The sequence below is a fragment of the Mastacembelus armatus genome, chromosome 3, assembly GCF_900324485.2.
Source record: "Mastacembelus armatus chromosome 3, fMasArm1.2, whole genome shotgun sequence".
In the NCBI taxonomy this organism is placed as follows: domain Eukaryota; kingdom Metazoa; phylum Chordata; class Actinopteri; order Synbranchiformes; family Mastacembelidae; genus Mastacembelus; species Mastacembelus armatus.
Genome location: NC_046635.1, coordinates 5,044,912 through 5,062,489, shown reverse-complemented (window position 1 = coordinate 5,062,489; position 17,578 = coordinate 5,044,912). Strand labels below are relative to the sequence as shown.

General features: G+C 40.0%; 1 protein-coding gene across 2 annotated transcripts; it reads left to right on the top strand.

Moving 5' to 3' along the window:
* Window positions 1-1,724: 1,724 nt before the first annotated feature.
* tmod2 (tropomodulin 2) lies at window positions 1,725-16,081 on the top strand. Of its 2 annotated transcripts, none has more exons than XM_026320016.1 (10): window positions 1,725-1,847; window positions 6,805-7,023; window positions 7,829-7,985; window positions 11,843-11,965; window positions 12,229-12,300; window positions 12,376-12,506; window positions 12,594-12,701; window positions 12,797-12,940; window positions 13,233-13,377; window positions 13,981-16,081. In XM_026320016.1, exons 2-10 carry the CDS (start codon window positions 6,898-6,900, stop codon window positions 14,010-14,012), a joined length of 1,038 nt encoding a protein of 345 aa, XP_026175801.1. In that variant the 5' UTR covers window positions 1,725-1,847; window positions 6,805-6,897; the 3' UTR covers window positions 14,013-16,081. The 2 variants fall into 2 exon arrangements, with proteins under 2 accessions (XP_026175801.1, XP_026175802.1); XM_026320017.1 differs by having other exon boundaries at window positions 1,751-1,855.
* Window positions 16,082-17,578: the final 1,497 nt, after the last annotated feature.

The window sequence follows — 17,578 nt, the reverse complement described above, 5'->3', positions numbered from 1 at the left end:
TATGGTGCTTATTAGAAATGGGAAATAAAACTGAGATCAGGAGATATCAGAAATACTGACATATACTGATAATTGCAACTTCTCCAGCATTACTAATGTTCATCTAATTTTAGTTCACCTTAAAGCATGTTCCAGTACTAATATCTTTTCCCAAAGGTTCTGTCATAGTGTGTGAATGGAGAGGGGACATGGAATCTACATCCACTATTGTATATCACAAAACTGCCTCAATGGACCTCTGTACAGTATATGACACCTTCTGTCCTCAGACCCCTCAGAGCTCACAATGTGTGTATTGTGCGTGTATTTCTATGAAGAAGGGAGAAACAAGACAAAGACACAGAAATATTTTTGTTCTACATGTGAAAAGGAGATTAGGTGAAAGGTTTGGGTGCAGCCAGAGACACAAGACTGAACAATATGTGCATGTGTCTGAGGCTTCTCCTCAGGTTTCATTCCAAACACTTGTAGAAAATTTATTATTACACTTACAATAACAATAGGCTCCAGCAGATCCCCGTGACCCTGATCCAGGAAAAAGCGGGTATAGAAAATGGATGGATGGATGGACTTACAATATGTGTGTGTGTGTGTGTGTGCGTGCGTGTGTGTGTGTGTGTGTGTGTGTGTGTGCACGTAGTATTACTCACACTGTGGGAACCAAAACCAGCTTACACTTATTACACTTATTATTAATTATAAATTTGAAAATATTGTAAATATATTATTTCTATGTATGTTTATTTTTATTTTTTACCTACTGTATGCATATATATTGTTGCCTACAAGGACACTGAGAGCCATTGTACTGTGTCAGATTCTTGCATGCGCAACATACTTCACAATAAAACTGATTTTGATTTTATAGTTAGTCTTCAAAAGTGAATGTAAGTCAGTGTAAATGAAAACACACTTACCCCAAATCAGCTATCTCTTGTAATAGTGTAGTAGTGAGCAGTTAAACAAATAAAAAAGCTTATTATTCATCTTTGATGATGGTAGTTGCTCAGTTATCATGGTGTCATGAATCTCTCTGTTGTATGCAAAAGTTTGCACACCCCTAGGCAAATGACATATTTTGTTGATTGTAAAGTAAATACACACATTCTGGTTTTGGGGGAGCCTGTGGCACCGGAAAAACTGCACAGAAGGAAGAATGGATTTCACTAAATGTCAGAAAATTGTAGGTGCAAATGTCATGCAGTTAGTGAAGAAACTAAGGAAAGGAAAGGAGTATCATTTCTGCAATTGGCCAATGATCTAAAGCTTACCACTAAATGGAAATAAAATACTTAGATCACAGTCCACAACTTGAACCTCGCTGACAATTTTTGGATAGATTTTAAACATGCTGTGTGTGCAGGGCAGCCTATAATATCATAGATCTTAAAGTGATTTAAGGATTATAAATAGATCTTGGTTACAAGAAGTGTTTGCAGGCCGTGGTATCTGCTAAATGAGTGGTTACTACCGTTAGTAGGGTTCCTCAAACTTATTTATTTATTTATAATGGTTCAACATTTGAAGAAAAGCTCATATGTAATATATTAATTTATGAAGTTGTCAAAAGGTGGTCCAATGCCTCGTCTTAGACATTGTTATTTTACGATCTGTTCTTTCATCTCATTTGTTGTAAAAATGGGCGGGCTGAACTACACCATTGGGTCAGGGCTGGGAGACTCTCTGTCTATTGGTTGACTCAGACGTCAATCAGAGAGTGGTCTGTTTCTCTCTTCCTGTGTTACCGCCCTTGGGCTGGGAGAGAAATCAGCCAGTGAAGACATCGCTTTTAGTGGGGACGGCTGCTGTAATTTGGAGGTCTACTAACAAAGTCCCATCAGCGTCAGGTAAGAAAGTAGGTAGCTCGTTTGTTTTGGAGTCAGCTCGTTAACTGAGTGAACCTGCTAGCTGTAGTTTGGCTAGTTTAGCTAACTGGTTAGCAGCTAACACCCTAGTTAGCTGCTAGCTGCGTCTGATCGGCTCCCTCTCATGGTGCAATGCATCTGACGAAAGTGGCCAAAGTGTGTGTCTTATGCACCGCTTGGTCTGGCTTTAATCGTCTGCGTCGCCCTTTGCTTGGCCATAATAGTTTAATAACGACAGGTATTAGCCTGTCAGCGTGATAGTCATAAACGGGTTAGCCGCCTGGCGTCCGTAGCCGCTATGTCTACAAGAGATGGATGAGTATTTCAGTCAAGACGAATAAATGATGAATTAACCTAATTTTGTTTATGAGATTAGTGCTAAGAGGTGATGGTTCATTATAGTAATCATTCAGTAATCTCTAATGGTTTTTTAGCTTTCGGTTCTTGTAATCTGTGTAGGCACAACATATGACTAATTTCACTCTAGCTGCCCATCCCTGTCAGCCTGACAATGCGTTTACACACAGGGCAGGAGTACCCTGAGTGTGCTGGACTAGTGTAGGAATTTCATTATATTTAGGACATGACTTTGGTGGATCCCATATACCAGTGTGGACGGTGAAATTAGGGCTGGGCTGCAGCAGCAGTATTATTTCCCAGTTAGGTCATTACAGCTTTGTCAGTGGTTCTTGTTCAGGTTTGTGTCTGTCTACACAGTGGTGGGGTGACCAGTAGGGTTCAAAGGTCAGTGAAGGGTACGGTCCAAGTCTTGAGAAGGACGTCTGCTTATGGAAGTGTGGTTTTTCCCCGTAAGCCTAAGGGCAGGTGTCCTTCCTGAAGTTGTAAATCAGGTATTGTGACTGGGTGGAATGTGTATTCACTGTTCACATGGCATTTTTAGTAATACTGCCTATTGGAGCACGTTCTGCAGTACTGTGTTACTGATAAACAGGCTCATCAGACAGAGTTTGTTTAACCTGCATACTTTTGAGTGGGGAGTGAAGCCTGACTATGAGTGCCTAGTTTCACCCTTGCTGCAATGCGGTTACAATCGTGACTAGTGACTGTCTTTACAACCTTTCTTCAACCTGTATTACTCATTCTCCAGCTGTTGCAAGGCCTTGCTGAGCTGACAGGCGGGGCACTCCTTGAAATCGGTTCTCATTATATAATAATGGAGTCTGTGGCTAGAACAGAAACAAATTATGTGTTTGTGTTTGAGAAACACGCCGCTTGTTGCCACTTCCGTACAAGAGTGGGAGGGACCAAACTATTTCATTGAATGAACAACATGAATTTTATTAATTGTTAACAATGGGTCTAATGGCCATGCAATAGTCAAGAACATTATATTCTCCTGACATCTACATCTTCTTTCTGTTTTCAGTCCTTAATATATTGCAGTGAATATATCTGTTCCAGCCTCTGTTGCTGCCTCCTTCCATCTGTTTTCTATCATTTCTGACACTTCCAGGCACCTCAGGAGACCATAACACAAAAAGGATAAAGAAAAACTAAGTAACAACAGGCTGGAGAGACAGAAGGGTAGAGAGTAAAACTGGAGGAGAGTAGGTGGGAGGAGGAAGTGCACAGTCTTGTCCCATGGGCAACAGAGCTGGGTCATTCTAACTATAGTCTTGTGCTTTGTTGGGGCGTTGTTCTGTAATAATGTAATAACCAGTCAGGGCTTCCTGTTCATCTGTGAGCTCTAAATTACTGCTCCTACAGCTTCTACAGAGATCTAAACTCATAAGGCAACCATGATATTGATTGCAAGTGATACTTGACAGAGATACACTTACAGTGTTCTTTTAGCTGCCAAGGCTTATATAATACACATGAGAACAATCTGGGATGATACTTAATGGCCCAAATAATCTTACTCTTGTCTTTCAGCATCACTTTGTGAAAGAAGATGGAGCCTCATCATTGGATTTGAAACCTGTTCAAACATTTCATGTGAACATGTAGTTAAGCTTTATTGGAGGTAGTGAAGACAAAGATAGAAATGGATATATTTCATTTCACTCTCCCTTTTTTAATCCTTAAGCCCTAAAAGAATGTGGTCAGTATTCTGTCTATGAAAGAAACCTAACACTGGCCATAGTGTAGCTTTGTCTGTTGGTTTTATTCTGATCTATTAGTCAAATATTTAGTCAGACAACCAGAGTAGCCAGCATTAAAAACAAGTCTTTTGCATGATCTCAAAAATGTATGCTTGCACTTTTTTCTCTTATGCACACTGACAGTATATTAGTTGGTTTGGTTTAAATGTGATCATGCCTATTCTAGACTTGCTTAAATCAATATTATCTCCTTATGTTAACATGTGGGGAAAATTTAATTCGTTTTTTTTTTTTTTTTTTTTTTTATTTGTCTCGTGGTGGTTAAGATCTAGAGAACTTAGACACAGTGGTACTTCCCATGCCCAGCGAAGATGCTCACAAGCTGGGTACAAGCGGCTTGACGTCCCAATCCTCTGGTGGTGGTGGTGGTGGTGATGAAGATCCAGAGAACCTAGACCAAGGGTTGGCAACCTTAAACACTCAAAGAGCCATTTTCCACAGAAAAGAATATACCGGGAGGCGCAAAACCCTTTTGAAATATAAAATAAAATAACACAGGATGAAATGTTTTCATTGTCTTTCGGGTGAAATTCAGTAGTTTTATTTGTTCTAGTAGTATGCCTGAATGTACAGGTCAGTGCAGGAAAGCTCAAAGTTAGTGTGGTGTGCAGGCAGGTTTGCAGTATTATTGGCTTTATTCCATCTGTTGTCTTGAAGGATTAGCAGAGAGAAGGAGAAAGGAAGCAGTCAGAAAGGATGATTGGCCTTAAAGTGTCCCCACCTTGGCCGGAGCCCACCCATAGGCTTCATTATCCATGTCTGCACACTCCATGAATTTTCTGTATGCACCATCAAATGTACTGTGCTGCCCTTAAACAGGGGCTGCTGGATTATGTTTTATAATTATATATGTAACTTAAGTGGAAAGTGTTTTTCAGAAAAGAAGATCATATGGTGGTACTTTGAGCTGATTGTGTCATAAAAACTTCACATATGTTGATGGTGTCGTGCATGTGCGTGACATGTACTTACCCCATTCTGGTGCATGCTTTTTCCAGATACTGGCCAGAAATGTCATCACTTCATTGCCCTCTGCACATCTTAGAGTTTCTGTAGGTATTTTAACCAAAATTGGGAACATTTGGTCATAAATCATGCTTGATATTATGAAAGACCAATCTTTGTGTATACTGACGTCTTTTATGCTGCCAAAGAGTTGACTTATGTGAATGTAAATGAAGTGGCAGATCTGCAGGATCCATATATTTTTTGTGTCCCTGGACATCATCTTCTTTTCCTTTTGGCTGCTCCCTTCATTCCTTCCACAAGGAATCATCTGCCTCCATTTAACCCTATCCTCTGTATCCTCCACACCCACACCAACTATCCTCGTGTCTCTGGACCTATTACTAGTTATTATAAAAGATCAATAAAAGACACAAAGACTGTAATAACATCAAAAAATACAATCCCTTGTGCTGTGTCATGGATGCAGGACAGATGATGTCTGTTTTATTTACATTGTTTTACAGTCTGTCATTTATATTTGGGCTACATTTTAATGTCTGTGTGTCCTGTTTCTGCACCTTACTAGTTTACCGAAGTCAGCTTAGCTTCACTGAAGGACTCACCTCCTTCCTACCAGTTATCTGCAGTAGTATTGTGCAGGAGCTGTGTACTCGACATTACTGTACTGATTTGAATAAACAGCTGTACAGTGGAACGTTGGTTTGTGGTTATTATTGTAGACCATTATATTCATACACTTTGATTAAAGTCATCAATGTTGACATTTTAGACCAGGCGCATGTGCTGGCACTCCGTCTTGTGAATGCCCCTTCTATGTAGTTACTGAGGTCTAATGGATGAGGTGAAGCAAATGATTAGTCCAGGACAGAGCCTGGCTTATGGAGACAAGGAAGTAAATACTATAAGAGACACACAGTGTCAGACTTTTTAGGGAATTCCTCTGAACTGGGGAGATCACTTAGGCAGCACTGGGGAAATGGCACTAAATGTTAAAAGAATTCTTGGCTAAACCAAAGGCTTGAAACACAGGGTATTTTTTTCCTTAGAGGTGGTGCTGTATTTTATTGTTGACATGAATGAGTTGGGTTGGAGTATTCTACTTTAGTCTCCTGGCTCAGTTACCTTCAAAGTATTACTGCAGTTAAGTACCTATTCTGTGTATACAGAAACACTTCCTTATTGCCATAGTATAGCATGAACCAGATTTTGGGAAAGTTGAAGCATGTGTACAGTCTGTTGTGTGTGTGAGTAACTGGGACTGGGACCATCTGTGGAGTCCTTCAGGGATCTGGTAGTCATGAGGTCATGATTGTTCGGACCATGGCGTGGGAGAAGGAAAGTGGAGGCCTCTTCATTTTGTTTGACAGGGTACGCACTCACTCCCCAACTCATTCGCTTATCTGAGCTTTATTTAATCTCAGCTGCTATGCTTTTATGCTGTCTGTTTACAGTTTACTCTGGTATTTCCTGCCACTGTTCTATAACAAGGCTCTACCACAGGCTGTGAAACATATGTACATGCATCCATCAGATTAAATTTATTTTGTTTTATCTTTAGGCTGGTAAATTTGCACAAAGTTGGAATTTGCAAAGGGTTGTCAGTTATCGTCATGGGAGTGGTCAGATGATTTGTGCCTGAAAAAACTCTTTCATTGTTCCAGTGTTGCATCATTGCATGGCCTCATTGTCCGACCCAGCTGTGATTAACTGTTGTTTCACAGGGCTGAGTTCAACAGTGTTTGTTTCAGTACACAAGATATAATTTCATTAAATTGCTTTAAATTGTTCTGCCCTGTCATCATGAATGTTTATTTGTGTGTGTTTGTGCTCTTGAATGTCTTCAGGTAGCCTCTTCCTGGATCAGTAACGCCCCAGAGAAAGAACACTGTGGCTGTTGTCTGTTGTTCAGTATTGCTTGGCAAGCTATAGCCAACACCATGGCGTTGTCATACAAGAAAGACCTGGACAAGTACAAGGATCTCGATGAGGATGAAATCCTCAACAAACTGTCTGCAGAGGAACTTAAACAGCTGGAGACAGCCCTCGAGGAGATGGACCCTGAGGTGAGGCTGCAGTGATGTTGGAGGAGCTCCAGGGTTCTTTAGTGAGGGATTTATTGCGAAATGGAAAAAAAACTTAATGCATTTTATCCACTTCTAACAATACTTACATTTTTTGCAATTGTAATTTATTTTCTCAACGAAGGGACACAAATACAGTCTTCCAATTTTTGACAAAAATCACACCTAATTCTACGTGGTACCAGTCTAGTGAATCATTGCAAGACATGAGACCAATCACCAATCACAAAGCAGAGTTTGTGTATTTGGTTTCAATAGCTGCAATGTGCAATGGCTGCCTAGACAAACTTTTCTAAATGTTCACACATCCTCATTCACCTCCCCCAACTTTTCACTCACCTACAATAAACAGTCTATTATTAAGCGGTGAGGTTTTTATAAGTTAAACTGGCTTATAGGATATTTATATTCTCTTTCAAGGAGCTTGTATCTCATGTCTGTTTTCGCTTTGACTATGAAGCTCCTACATCTGTCCTAGATGCCAATTACCATGTCCACCTGAAGATGCATGGAATATACTGGCATTTACTTGGAGCAGCATATGTGACAGAAATTTGTAAACAGACCAAATATTTAGTTTGGAGTAGGCAGTATTTTCAGCCACTACTGAAAATTGTCTCTTTGTATTTGTTTTAATGCATGATCCTACTTTAGTAGATTTTTTTTTTTTTTTTAAGAGTATAGATACAATTACAGCTTTAACATTTAACATTCACCAATGTACTCATTGAAGACTCCGTGTCTACTGAGAATACTGAACTCTTCATTCATTGTCTGCCCTCCTCAGAATGCTCTTCTCCCAGCGGGTTTACGTCAGAAGGACCAGACAGCTAAGAAAGCGACGGGAACATTCGACAGGGAGCGCCTCCTCAAATACCTGGAGAAGGAAGCCATGGAGTACAAGGACAGAGAGGATGTAGTGCCCTTCACTGGGGAGAAGAAAGGTGTGCATTTTCCTTCATCTGTCCATGATACATGATACAGCAATGGAGTCACTTGAATATTATATTTAAATTTTATTCTCATTTCCTTTAGTGTGGCCAAATTTTGACTGGTAGTGTGTCAATACCCAGCTGTCATTAACAACATCACAGGATAGTATTGTATTTGTCAGTAGATGGAGAACCAAGGTGTGTATCAGTAGCACAGCTGTAATCCTTGCCCTGATATTTTTGCAGGTAGCTGCACTTATGCAGCATACAGCGGAGTGGGGGTGGTGTGTTTGTACCAGGGGATAGGAGGTAGGGAGAAGGGAGTAGGGTGTCAAATGAGGGCTAAATGTCTGTTGATTTATTGATGGTAGTTGGTAGATTTATTTTTGTTATTGTTTCAGTTTCTGGAGATTCATAAAGGTTGAGTTGATATGCCTGTGACTGAGGCTTAGGCTTTTTTTTTTTTTTTTTGTCAGAAGACTATGCAAACATCTTATTTGACTGGGAGTGATTTCTGAAGGTGACATAGTCTTTAGAAGTAACTGTGTTCATAGTACTGGAATAGACAAAGTGAAAAGATATGAGGCATTGAGATTGAGCATTACAATAGTGTATGTTGTCATGTAGTTTTCTGTCCAAAGGGGAATAAAATTGCCAGAAGACAACACCCACTGTCCACTCCAGATGGGATTTATGTTGCGGTTCAAAACGGACCTGACCTTATAAAGAGAAAGTTCTGTTGAAATATGTTTTCAGACATAAGATAGCCTTTCTAGAAGAGACAAAATGGAGATGTTTTATGTTATGGCTTAACAACAAAAATTGGAAAGTCGGCAGAGCAGAAACATTACTGGGTAGGAATTGTTGTCCAGAGGAATTCCTTTTGTCAGGATCTCCAAAGATCCGAATGCTCTTACGTCACTGGAGAGGAAATATGGAACTGACATCTTTCCACTGACCTAGCTCTGGCCTGTTAGAAATTATACTCGCTGTGTATGTGTGTCTGTGTGTACTAGTATAGCTACCTTTGTGAGTACCATTTTTTGTCTGTGTCTGTGTGTGTGTATGTGGCCTGTTACAACATGGAAACTCAAACCACTCTGGTGGTTCTGTGGAATGTAGTTGTTCTCTCCTGTTGTTGTACTGACCCCCCGCTGATAAATAATGTCTCCTTTTGATAAGAGACATAAAATGCCATAGCAACCACTGCATCCCTTTAACTTGCCAAATGTCATTCAATTCTTTCTTTTACTTTTCTGTTGTTCTTGTGTTTATTTTTGATTTCCTGTAGCTTGTAATAAAGAAGGTTTGGCTATGTTTGTAGAAGAGGAAGTTGTCATGTTCAGTTGACGTTTTTACAGGCCGCAGTTGATTTAGTCATCCTGTGTCAGTGCAAAGGAATTACTTGTTACAGTAACTGAAGCATTGAAGACATGCTTCCATTGGAGTCTGAAAATAGTGTTTGTTGCGGTGCAGGGTGTGGCTGCAGCAGTGAAAACACACAAACACACAGCTCTGTACTACACAGCCACAGTGGTCAGGTTTCCTCAATCATTGCTTTCACAGTCAAAGCATTTAGGTGGCCATGTGGAAAAGGCGATAAATCAGTTACTTCAAACCTACCGCTCCAAATGTAGTGACAGTTCAGTCAAAAAGATTATCGTAGGTTATTACATCATATTGTTGTTGTTTTTTTCTTTACCTTGCCAAGTCAGTTTTTGTGTTCAGGAATAAATGCACAAACTCTTTTAGTAGCCAACAGTATATTGTAAACATCCATGGCTGTTTGCATACTAATTTGCTGGTTCGCCTGCCCCACTTTTAGTAGCTGTGTGTGAACTGTTTTCTTGTGCAAAGTGGGATTGTTACTATCATCTTAGGTAATCTCGTTTAACTGATTGTTTGTAGCCTGGTTTACAGGATGCTTTTTATTCTTTGCCTTTTCTTACATAGTATAAGCAATGTGTTCTCACATTTTGACACTGGAGATGTTCAAAATCAATCCTAAGGATTAGTACTGGGGCCAAACACTGCATATTTTAATGTATCAGACATTACTCTAATTTGTTTTGGCCACCTCCACCTGCTGGTGTTATGGTAACACACGGTGTTGTGTTTCTCTTATCTGGTGTATGATTAGGAATACCTGATCAGTATTGGCTTTATTGAGATTAATGTAAGCCTGATGTGTTTTACACCAGCTGTCACACAGGTGTCATAAACTGAGAGTACGATTTGAAGCATGACGTGGCTATAATATCTACAGTTTTACATTGAAAAACGAGAACTGTCCAGTAGCCAGTTGTATTGTCTGCATTATGTAGTGACAGAGCTATGTCTAATACTATCTATTTCATTCAACAACTAAAAAATAAATGCTTTACAAAATACAATGAGTGCACTCATCACATATTATAATCCACCACTAAGCTGAATTTGATTTATATTTGTTGCTGCTGTGAATGTTAAAATTTAGTTGTTACAATCATAAATGGTACAATGCTGTACTGAGTGGAAGTGAGCTACTTAATACAGATTTTAGTTTGTTTATTTTTTGTTAAAAAGCACACAAAAGAGCAGTTTTGCACTCAGTAAAAGTGTCATAAAAGGCTCTCGAAGTATTTTAGTTAAGTTTGTATGCGCTACTACTACTACTACTTCTTCTACTACCTATTAATAATTATCATAAACTTTACAAACAACTTTGACGCAGCGAATTGTTTTCCTTATGCATTAATGCTTAGCTATTTCACTGTCAAGTATATAGCCCAGTGGTTCTCAATCCTGCTCCTCAAGGAACCCTGCCCTGCTTGTTTTCCAACAATCTCTGCCCTTCAAACTTCTGGTTGGTTGAACACACCTGATCCTAATCAGCAGTGAGTAGGGCAGGGATATTTGGAAGACAAGCACAGCAGTGTTGAGGAACAGGATTTAGAACCACTCTATATATAAACGAATGATTTTAAAAATTTGAATGTACTTGACTGCGCAACTGGAAATAGGAAAACACAAGAATCGGATGGGGACATGGCAGATACTCACATGGATTGGGGGAGTAAAAGCAGGACATCTATACTGGCCCTGTCTTCTTTTTGCTTCAGAGGAGCTAAATGTCACTCCAGAGGGACTGGCGCAACATGCTGTCTAATGACTTTATTTACTTTTAACTGGGTTTCAGGAAGTGCCAGAGCCCCCATTAGGGACCAGTTTGAACAATTTGACTGGCTTGACTGACTTAGAGGGAGGGATATAGGGAGGGCCGGTTCTTGGGGTGTTTTTGTGTAAGGATACAGGCATGTATAGAGGCAGCGAATGGCACCCACTGGATGGCCTCTCCGTCCAGTGGGTGCCCTGCTTTCATGTATTCAAGTGTTTGTTGCCCTAGCACTGCGATTTAGATTAGGCACAGGTCATTGTTCCATGACTTCCTTCGCTCTTTCCGTTTCTTTGCTCACAGAGGTTACCATGGCAATACCATCGCTGTCAAGACAGTCTTGGTTGGACTGAGTTCAGCTAGTCTGGGGGAATGGTGTGTAAAATAACAGGAGGTCCACCAGTTCTGTTGTTCAGACATCACCTCCTTGTCAGAAACACTGCCATGATTATAAGCATTTGGCAGTCATGCAGTCTTATGACTGTGGCACAAGGCACAATAACTAACAGTAAACAGTTTTTAATAGAAATGGGAGATTGTGTAACACATCTTGTAACACCTTCACCAAGTCTGCATGAACGTGTTTCTACTCTGTGTTGTTATTTAAACATATTACCTGCCTGTTTTTACATTGCCTGAATCAACTCCTTTGAATTTAGGATTTGAATGAAATTCTCCTCTCCTTTCCACTGCTCTTCCATATTTTTCTCCACAGGTAAAGTATTTGTTCCTAAGCAGAAACCAATAGAAACACGCCAGGAGGAAGTCACAACGCTTGATCCAGAGTTAGAGGAAGCCCTGTCGAGTGCTACAGACACAGAACTATGTGATTTAGCCGGTAAGAATGAATAAATACTTTTCAGAAAGTTAAGATACAGTGTTGTCGATGTGCGATACTTTGTCTGCCTCAGCCCTGCCTCTGCTGGGACAGTAAAACACAGGCTCCTTTCTTTCCCATGGCTCTGTTCTTTACTGTGTGTGCTGATGGGGGAATAAAAGGGCTCACTGAGCAAAATAATGCCACATGTCTGCTATGGCCTGTAGGTTCTGAACCCTGGAAAACACAGTGATTCCTCAACAATGGCTTGCTTTTGTTTACAGCTATCCTGGGTGTTCACACGCTGGGCAGTAGTCAGACATATGATGGGACTGGAACTAAAGAGGGTTACAACAGTAAGTACAACCACAACGTTAAACTCTGTTAATTCAAAGGATCAGTAGCTTGACCTGTGTTTGTGTGTCTCCTAGATGTGATCAAAGGGGAGAAGATGAACCCAGTGTTTGATGAGCCTCCTAATCCAACTAATGTAGAGGAAACTCTGCAGAGGATAAAAAACAATGACAGCTCCTTAACAGATGTCAACCTCAACAACATTAAGGTACACAGAACCACAAGCTTTCAGTGTTTATATTTTCTTGTGTCTTCTGGGACCAGTGGCAGCATCTCTTTATTATTGGTTTTTCAGAACATTCCAATTCCCACGCTGAAGGATTTTGCTAAAGCCATGGAGAAGAACACACACGTCAAGAAGTTCAGTCTGGCAGCAACACGGAGCAACGACCCAATTGCCATGGTGAGTGGGACTGATTCATGGGCCTTAAATGCCTGTGTTGGTACCTGACACCCGCATATTTACATGTTTGCTTGATTTCTTTTTCTCCACCTTAGGCATTCGGTGAAATGCTTCGGGAGAACAAAGCATTGCAAAGTTTGAACTTGGAGTCAAACTTCATCACGGGGGCAGGGGTGCAGGCTTTGGTTGATGCATTGCGAGACAATGACACACTCACAGAGATCAAGATAGACAACCAGGTATCATCAGTCAGGGTCACTGTAGGTGATTACAGGGATCTTATAACTGAGGAAGTCTCTGCACTCTTTTAAACATAGTGGTTTCACACAGCCTCAAGTAGTAGAAGATATGCTCTTCAGTTGAAGAAAACTCCTACCAACACAAACCTCTGCCTGAGTTTCTGGTAGTGGAAAACAAGTTAAACCATATCTCTACAATCTGAATCTTAAAAGTTTTTTTTCTGCTATAATCAAAGATGAAGTTCTGGCTGATGTACAGATCATAACCTCTGTATATTCATGTGGATTTCAGAGGCAGCAGTTGGGTACTACCGTAGAGATGGAAATAGCTAAAATGTTGGAAGAGAACAACAGCATAGTGAAGTTTGGCTACCACTTCACCCAGCAAGGACCTCGCTCCAGAGCTGCTGCAGCTATCACCAAGAACAATGACCTGGGTATGACACACACACAACAATTTGAGATTTGTTTAAACTTGCAAAACCTGGATGACAGGTTGCCCATTTCATCACCCACCTTCCACCTGGTATTGTATGAGAGTGCATCATAATAAATTGTATTGACAAACCTACAGGGAAAGATCTCAGCAATCTGCCTGACTTTACAGTTGTCCATATGACATCAGTCCTTAGTGACGACCTCTGCTCTCTTATAGCCCCTCCTCCTGTCAGAGCCGCAGTAGCACAGGTCTGATGCATGGGTGTGGCTCCAGATGTTTTATTGCACCAGTGCTGACAGTATTTCCTTTCACAGTGCTTGAATGGAGCATTTACTGCATTAACAGTATGAAGAATAACAGTGTGATCTTACGCCTTTGAGAGTGACGACATCTCACTTCTTGTTTTGCTGATACACGCTCTTGAAACACGCAACCTTTGACCGCATAGTTCACTTAGTGTTTTTGTGGTACACTAACTGGCTTGTGAAGGGTGACTGTTAGTAGCATGTTTGATTTTGGTTAAATATTTTCTTTATAGTGTCAATCATTTGATTTTGGAAACGTCATTTTGGCTCTCTTTCACACTACTTGTTCTCTCTAGTCCGTAGGAAGCGAGTGGAAGGGGACCTGTAGGGACGGTACCCATCCTGTCTCCCAGCCAATCCTGTTGTTTCATCTCACCTTGTGGAATAATTTCAGCCAATGCCCTGGTCTCATCTCACTGTGTGGAAACTTTAGTCTTGTGCCAAACTGTGGGGCAAGGCGTGCTCAACCAGAACATACATCTGAGAAGAAGGGAAATAACTGGAATTGCCCTTTCGCATACACATGTTTATACTTTTATTATTATGTTGTTTCTGAAGGTGTAAATCTGGTTAGTTTTTAGTCATTTCATTTCAGCTGCTCCTTTATTGAGCCTTTATATATGTCCAGACTTTTTACTTGCTTTTTTCCTTTTATACTGTGCTATAATCATGTAAAATAAACATGAATATTACCAAGTAACAAAAACAGTGTCGTAAAATCAGTAACTAACATTGAGGAAACCTTGTGTCCTCTACCACGATAATTTTTTAATGAGGCCTAAGCTTCCAGTTGAAATACTGTACTGAACCTGCAGATTTTGACATTAGAACAATTGTAACAGCTCTGAAGTTGACACCTGCTTCTGCATGATTTGAAAGTCAGACCTAATCTGTTAGAACTCATCCTACTGGCAATACAGAACAGTTATAGCCGTATCAGCCTGCAAATCCTGATTTTGAAACTGGTTGTGGTAACTATCTGCTACCTTGTAAGAATCAGCAGCATGGTCCAGTGATTCTTTGCTCTAATGTAGCAGAGCAGGATACTGTTACACATGAGCAGAGTGGTTTGCAGGTGTTGCTTGTTGCAACTGCTTTGTATGCCAGTATGACTGTTGTGGTGGTGTGTGGAAGAACTTTCTTAGTGCTGGACTTATAAAATAGTGAACCTAAGAAAAGATGCTTGACTTGAAAGACATGTCCAAACTGTTGACTCAGCCCTTGATGTAGAGTACTGGTATATACTCTTTAGGCATCAGTACATAATGTTTTTACTTGCGTTACGGTTTCATTCTAACTAAAAATCTTTTGATATGGTTAAAATTCTAATGCTGGTTTTGACCACTTGTATATCTTAACATGAAATTATAATTTAGTCTTGATATTTTGGATCAAGAAAAACTGATTATGCTGTAAGAGGAACCTTTTACACTGAACAGACTTTGACCTGCTCTTACAAATGATGATGTAAATGTCTGCTCATCAAGATGGGTGTCTTGGGAAGCGTTAACCATGCCAAAGACTAACACATGCAGTGCTTACAATATCAATATTGGAAGAAGTTATTGGTTCAGGTTTTGGCTTTGTCAGCTACAGCCACTTCCTCACAGTACAGATCTGGGAAAGGACTCTAAATTAACGGTGATCTAGATATATATTCTTGGATCCTTGCTTGCCATTACATGTAGTTTTTTGCTTTTTATGGGCCATTTATAGGAAAATGTTTAGCAAGTAGTTCACTGAGATGCGAGGAAGAGTTGGCAAACAGTTTGTGTGAATCTCTCAGGTTGCTACTTGTGAAATGTTTTAAGTACATCTCAGAGAGTCGTGTGCAGATCTTAGATTTCACTTTTCTTTCAAACGCTTTCACTTGGCTCCCAGCAGCATCCCAGCAGTAGCACGTCATTTATTACATAGCAGATGAGACAACATGCTGTGTGTGCCTCAAACTGAGCTTATTTAGGTGCACTGAGATGGGAATAACAGGACGAATTCAGGAGATACTTGAAACTTGTATATACTGTTTAATAGGAACAATATGCTCGCATGAAGTCATCAGCTGTGAACGTCACATTTCCGTCGACCAAAAATGTTCTTTCATCTTAACAGCCTCACATTCCTAGACGAGATTTGGATGGATCAGTTCAGTACTTTGGGTTTAATGTCTGGATACTTCTTCCATGATCACATCTGCCAGTACTTTTTCTTCTTCAAACCTTTTACTTTACTGTGCTTTGCTGGTTAGCAGTCACTGGAAACTGCTTTTCATTTTCTTTAGCTTGGGCTTGTTAATAATATTCTGTAATTCATAATACTGTATGTATATTAACTGTAAAATGCCATCTCAAATTGAAAGTGCACATAGACACTGTGTATCATATGAATCTACACCACTCACTGCTGAGTTTTTTTTTACCTTAATTAAAAACCCAGGTATAGACTCAACAAAAGGAATATTTACTATTATAAATCCGTAAGACTGGTAAAACGCACTGCTGAATATAAGACGTCAACAATAAATGTTTTTACATATTCTGTCTACATGCCATTTGTTGTATTCTTTTAAATGAATCTTTAAAATTCTTTAATGCAGCAGATTATTCATCTTCTGGGAACTGTCAATGTACAAGTGTACATGGCAGCTCTTCTAGCTGTTGCTAAAACCACCTGAGAGTGGTGTCAGGGGGGAAGTGCATTGTTAAAGTCAGTAAAATTCAAATGTCAGGGGATCATGGTAGATACTGGGACGTATAAGTCTGGGCCAAAGTGGATGACACTAAGCTGGCAGACAGCCCAGCAGTGTCATCTTTAGGGCCATTCCACCAAGGCATGTTAAAAAATCCAACTGTAACTACTTACTAAAGTTTAAATGTAAAGGTTGTGGTAAATCTCAATTTCAAACAGTATTTAATGACTGACTGGCCTTTTGGTTTGGGTGTTACACTAGATGGTGGTGAGCACATGCACCCTTTAATCAGTTCCAGTTTTTTAGATTGTTTGAACATGCTTGAGAGATTACGTAATGTATATGACTCCATCCCTCTGTGGGTTTCCTGGGCCAGAGTGCTGTGGTGAGCTGCTGTCAGAGAATAGCCTTCACTAAATGGGGGGTGGGGGATGACTCAAGTCTTTCCACTGAAAGGAACAAGGTATATGTCATGTTTCTAAATTTTGTAATAATTTAAACCTGAATCTGACAGTAAAACATATGGTTCTGTGCTTATGTAAGTAAGTAGAACTGTTGCCTCAGACCATGACCATTAATAAGCATTGATCTTCTGCACAGAGGAGCTCCTAGTCCATGTCTTTATTTGACATTCAGAGAGCATGTTTTTAAGATCCTAGTATTAAAGGAATATGAAATGGTTGAAATTCTTTTTAGCACTTTGTTATGGACAATCTGAGTAGCTTTGATATTATTGCAGCTGCTGACGAGGAGGTTGAATTAGCTGCAGCCAAGCCAGCGATGCTGATCAGGATTAAATATCACTGGAGTGACTCCAGCTCCAGTGCTGACTTGCCTCCACTTCAAAAGAACTGACACAGAGAAAACAGAAGTTATTATATTTGGGCTTCAAATCCTCAGAAATATGTTATCAAACTATACAGGTAGTCTAAATGGTATAGTTTGTCCAGTACTATTGTGAGAAACCCTGGAGTTATTTTTTATTTTTTTACATAATTATCTGAGAACAAGTTAAGTCCCCTTGGCTTCATATCAATATTTTTCCTCAAACTGCTGTCCCTGTGCCAGTTTACTGTTTCTCTCTGTCTGCCACCTTTCACACATGGGCTTTGTTCTTAAACAGGTATGTTCAGCTGCAGTCCTGCTGTTGATTTCCCATGATAATTGAGTGTTGTAATAAGCCAGTCCAGCAGTTTCTATCATGACGT

Bases quoted from the DNA above. Each gene is read 5' to 3' on its own strand.
- tmod2 (XM_026320016.1), top strand. From the start codon at position 6,898: ATGGCGTTGTCATACAAGAAAGACCTGGACAAGTACAAGGATCTCGAT. The intron at 12,507-12,593 runs GTACACAGAACC...TTGGTTTTTCAG, and splicing joins TCAACCTCAACAACATTAAG to AACATTCCAATTCCCACGCT. The intron at 12,941-13,232 runs GTATCATCAGTC...TGTGGATTTCAG, and splicing joins AGATCAAGATAGACAACCAG to AGGCAGCAGTTGGGTACTAC.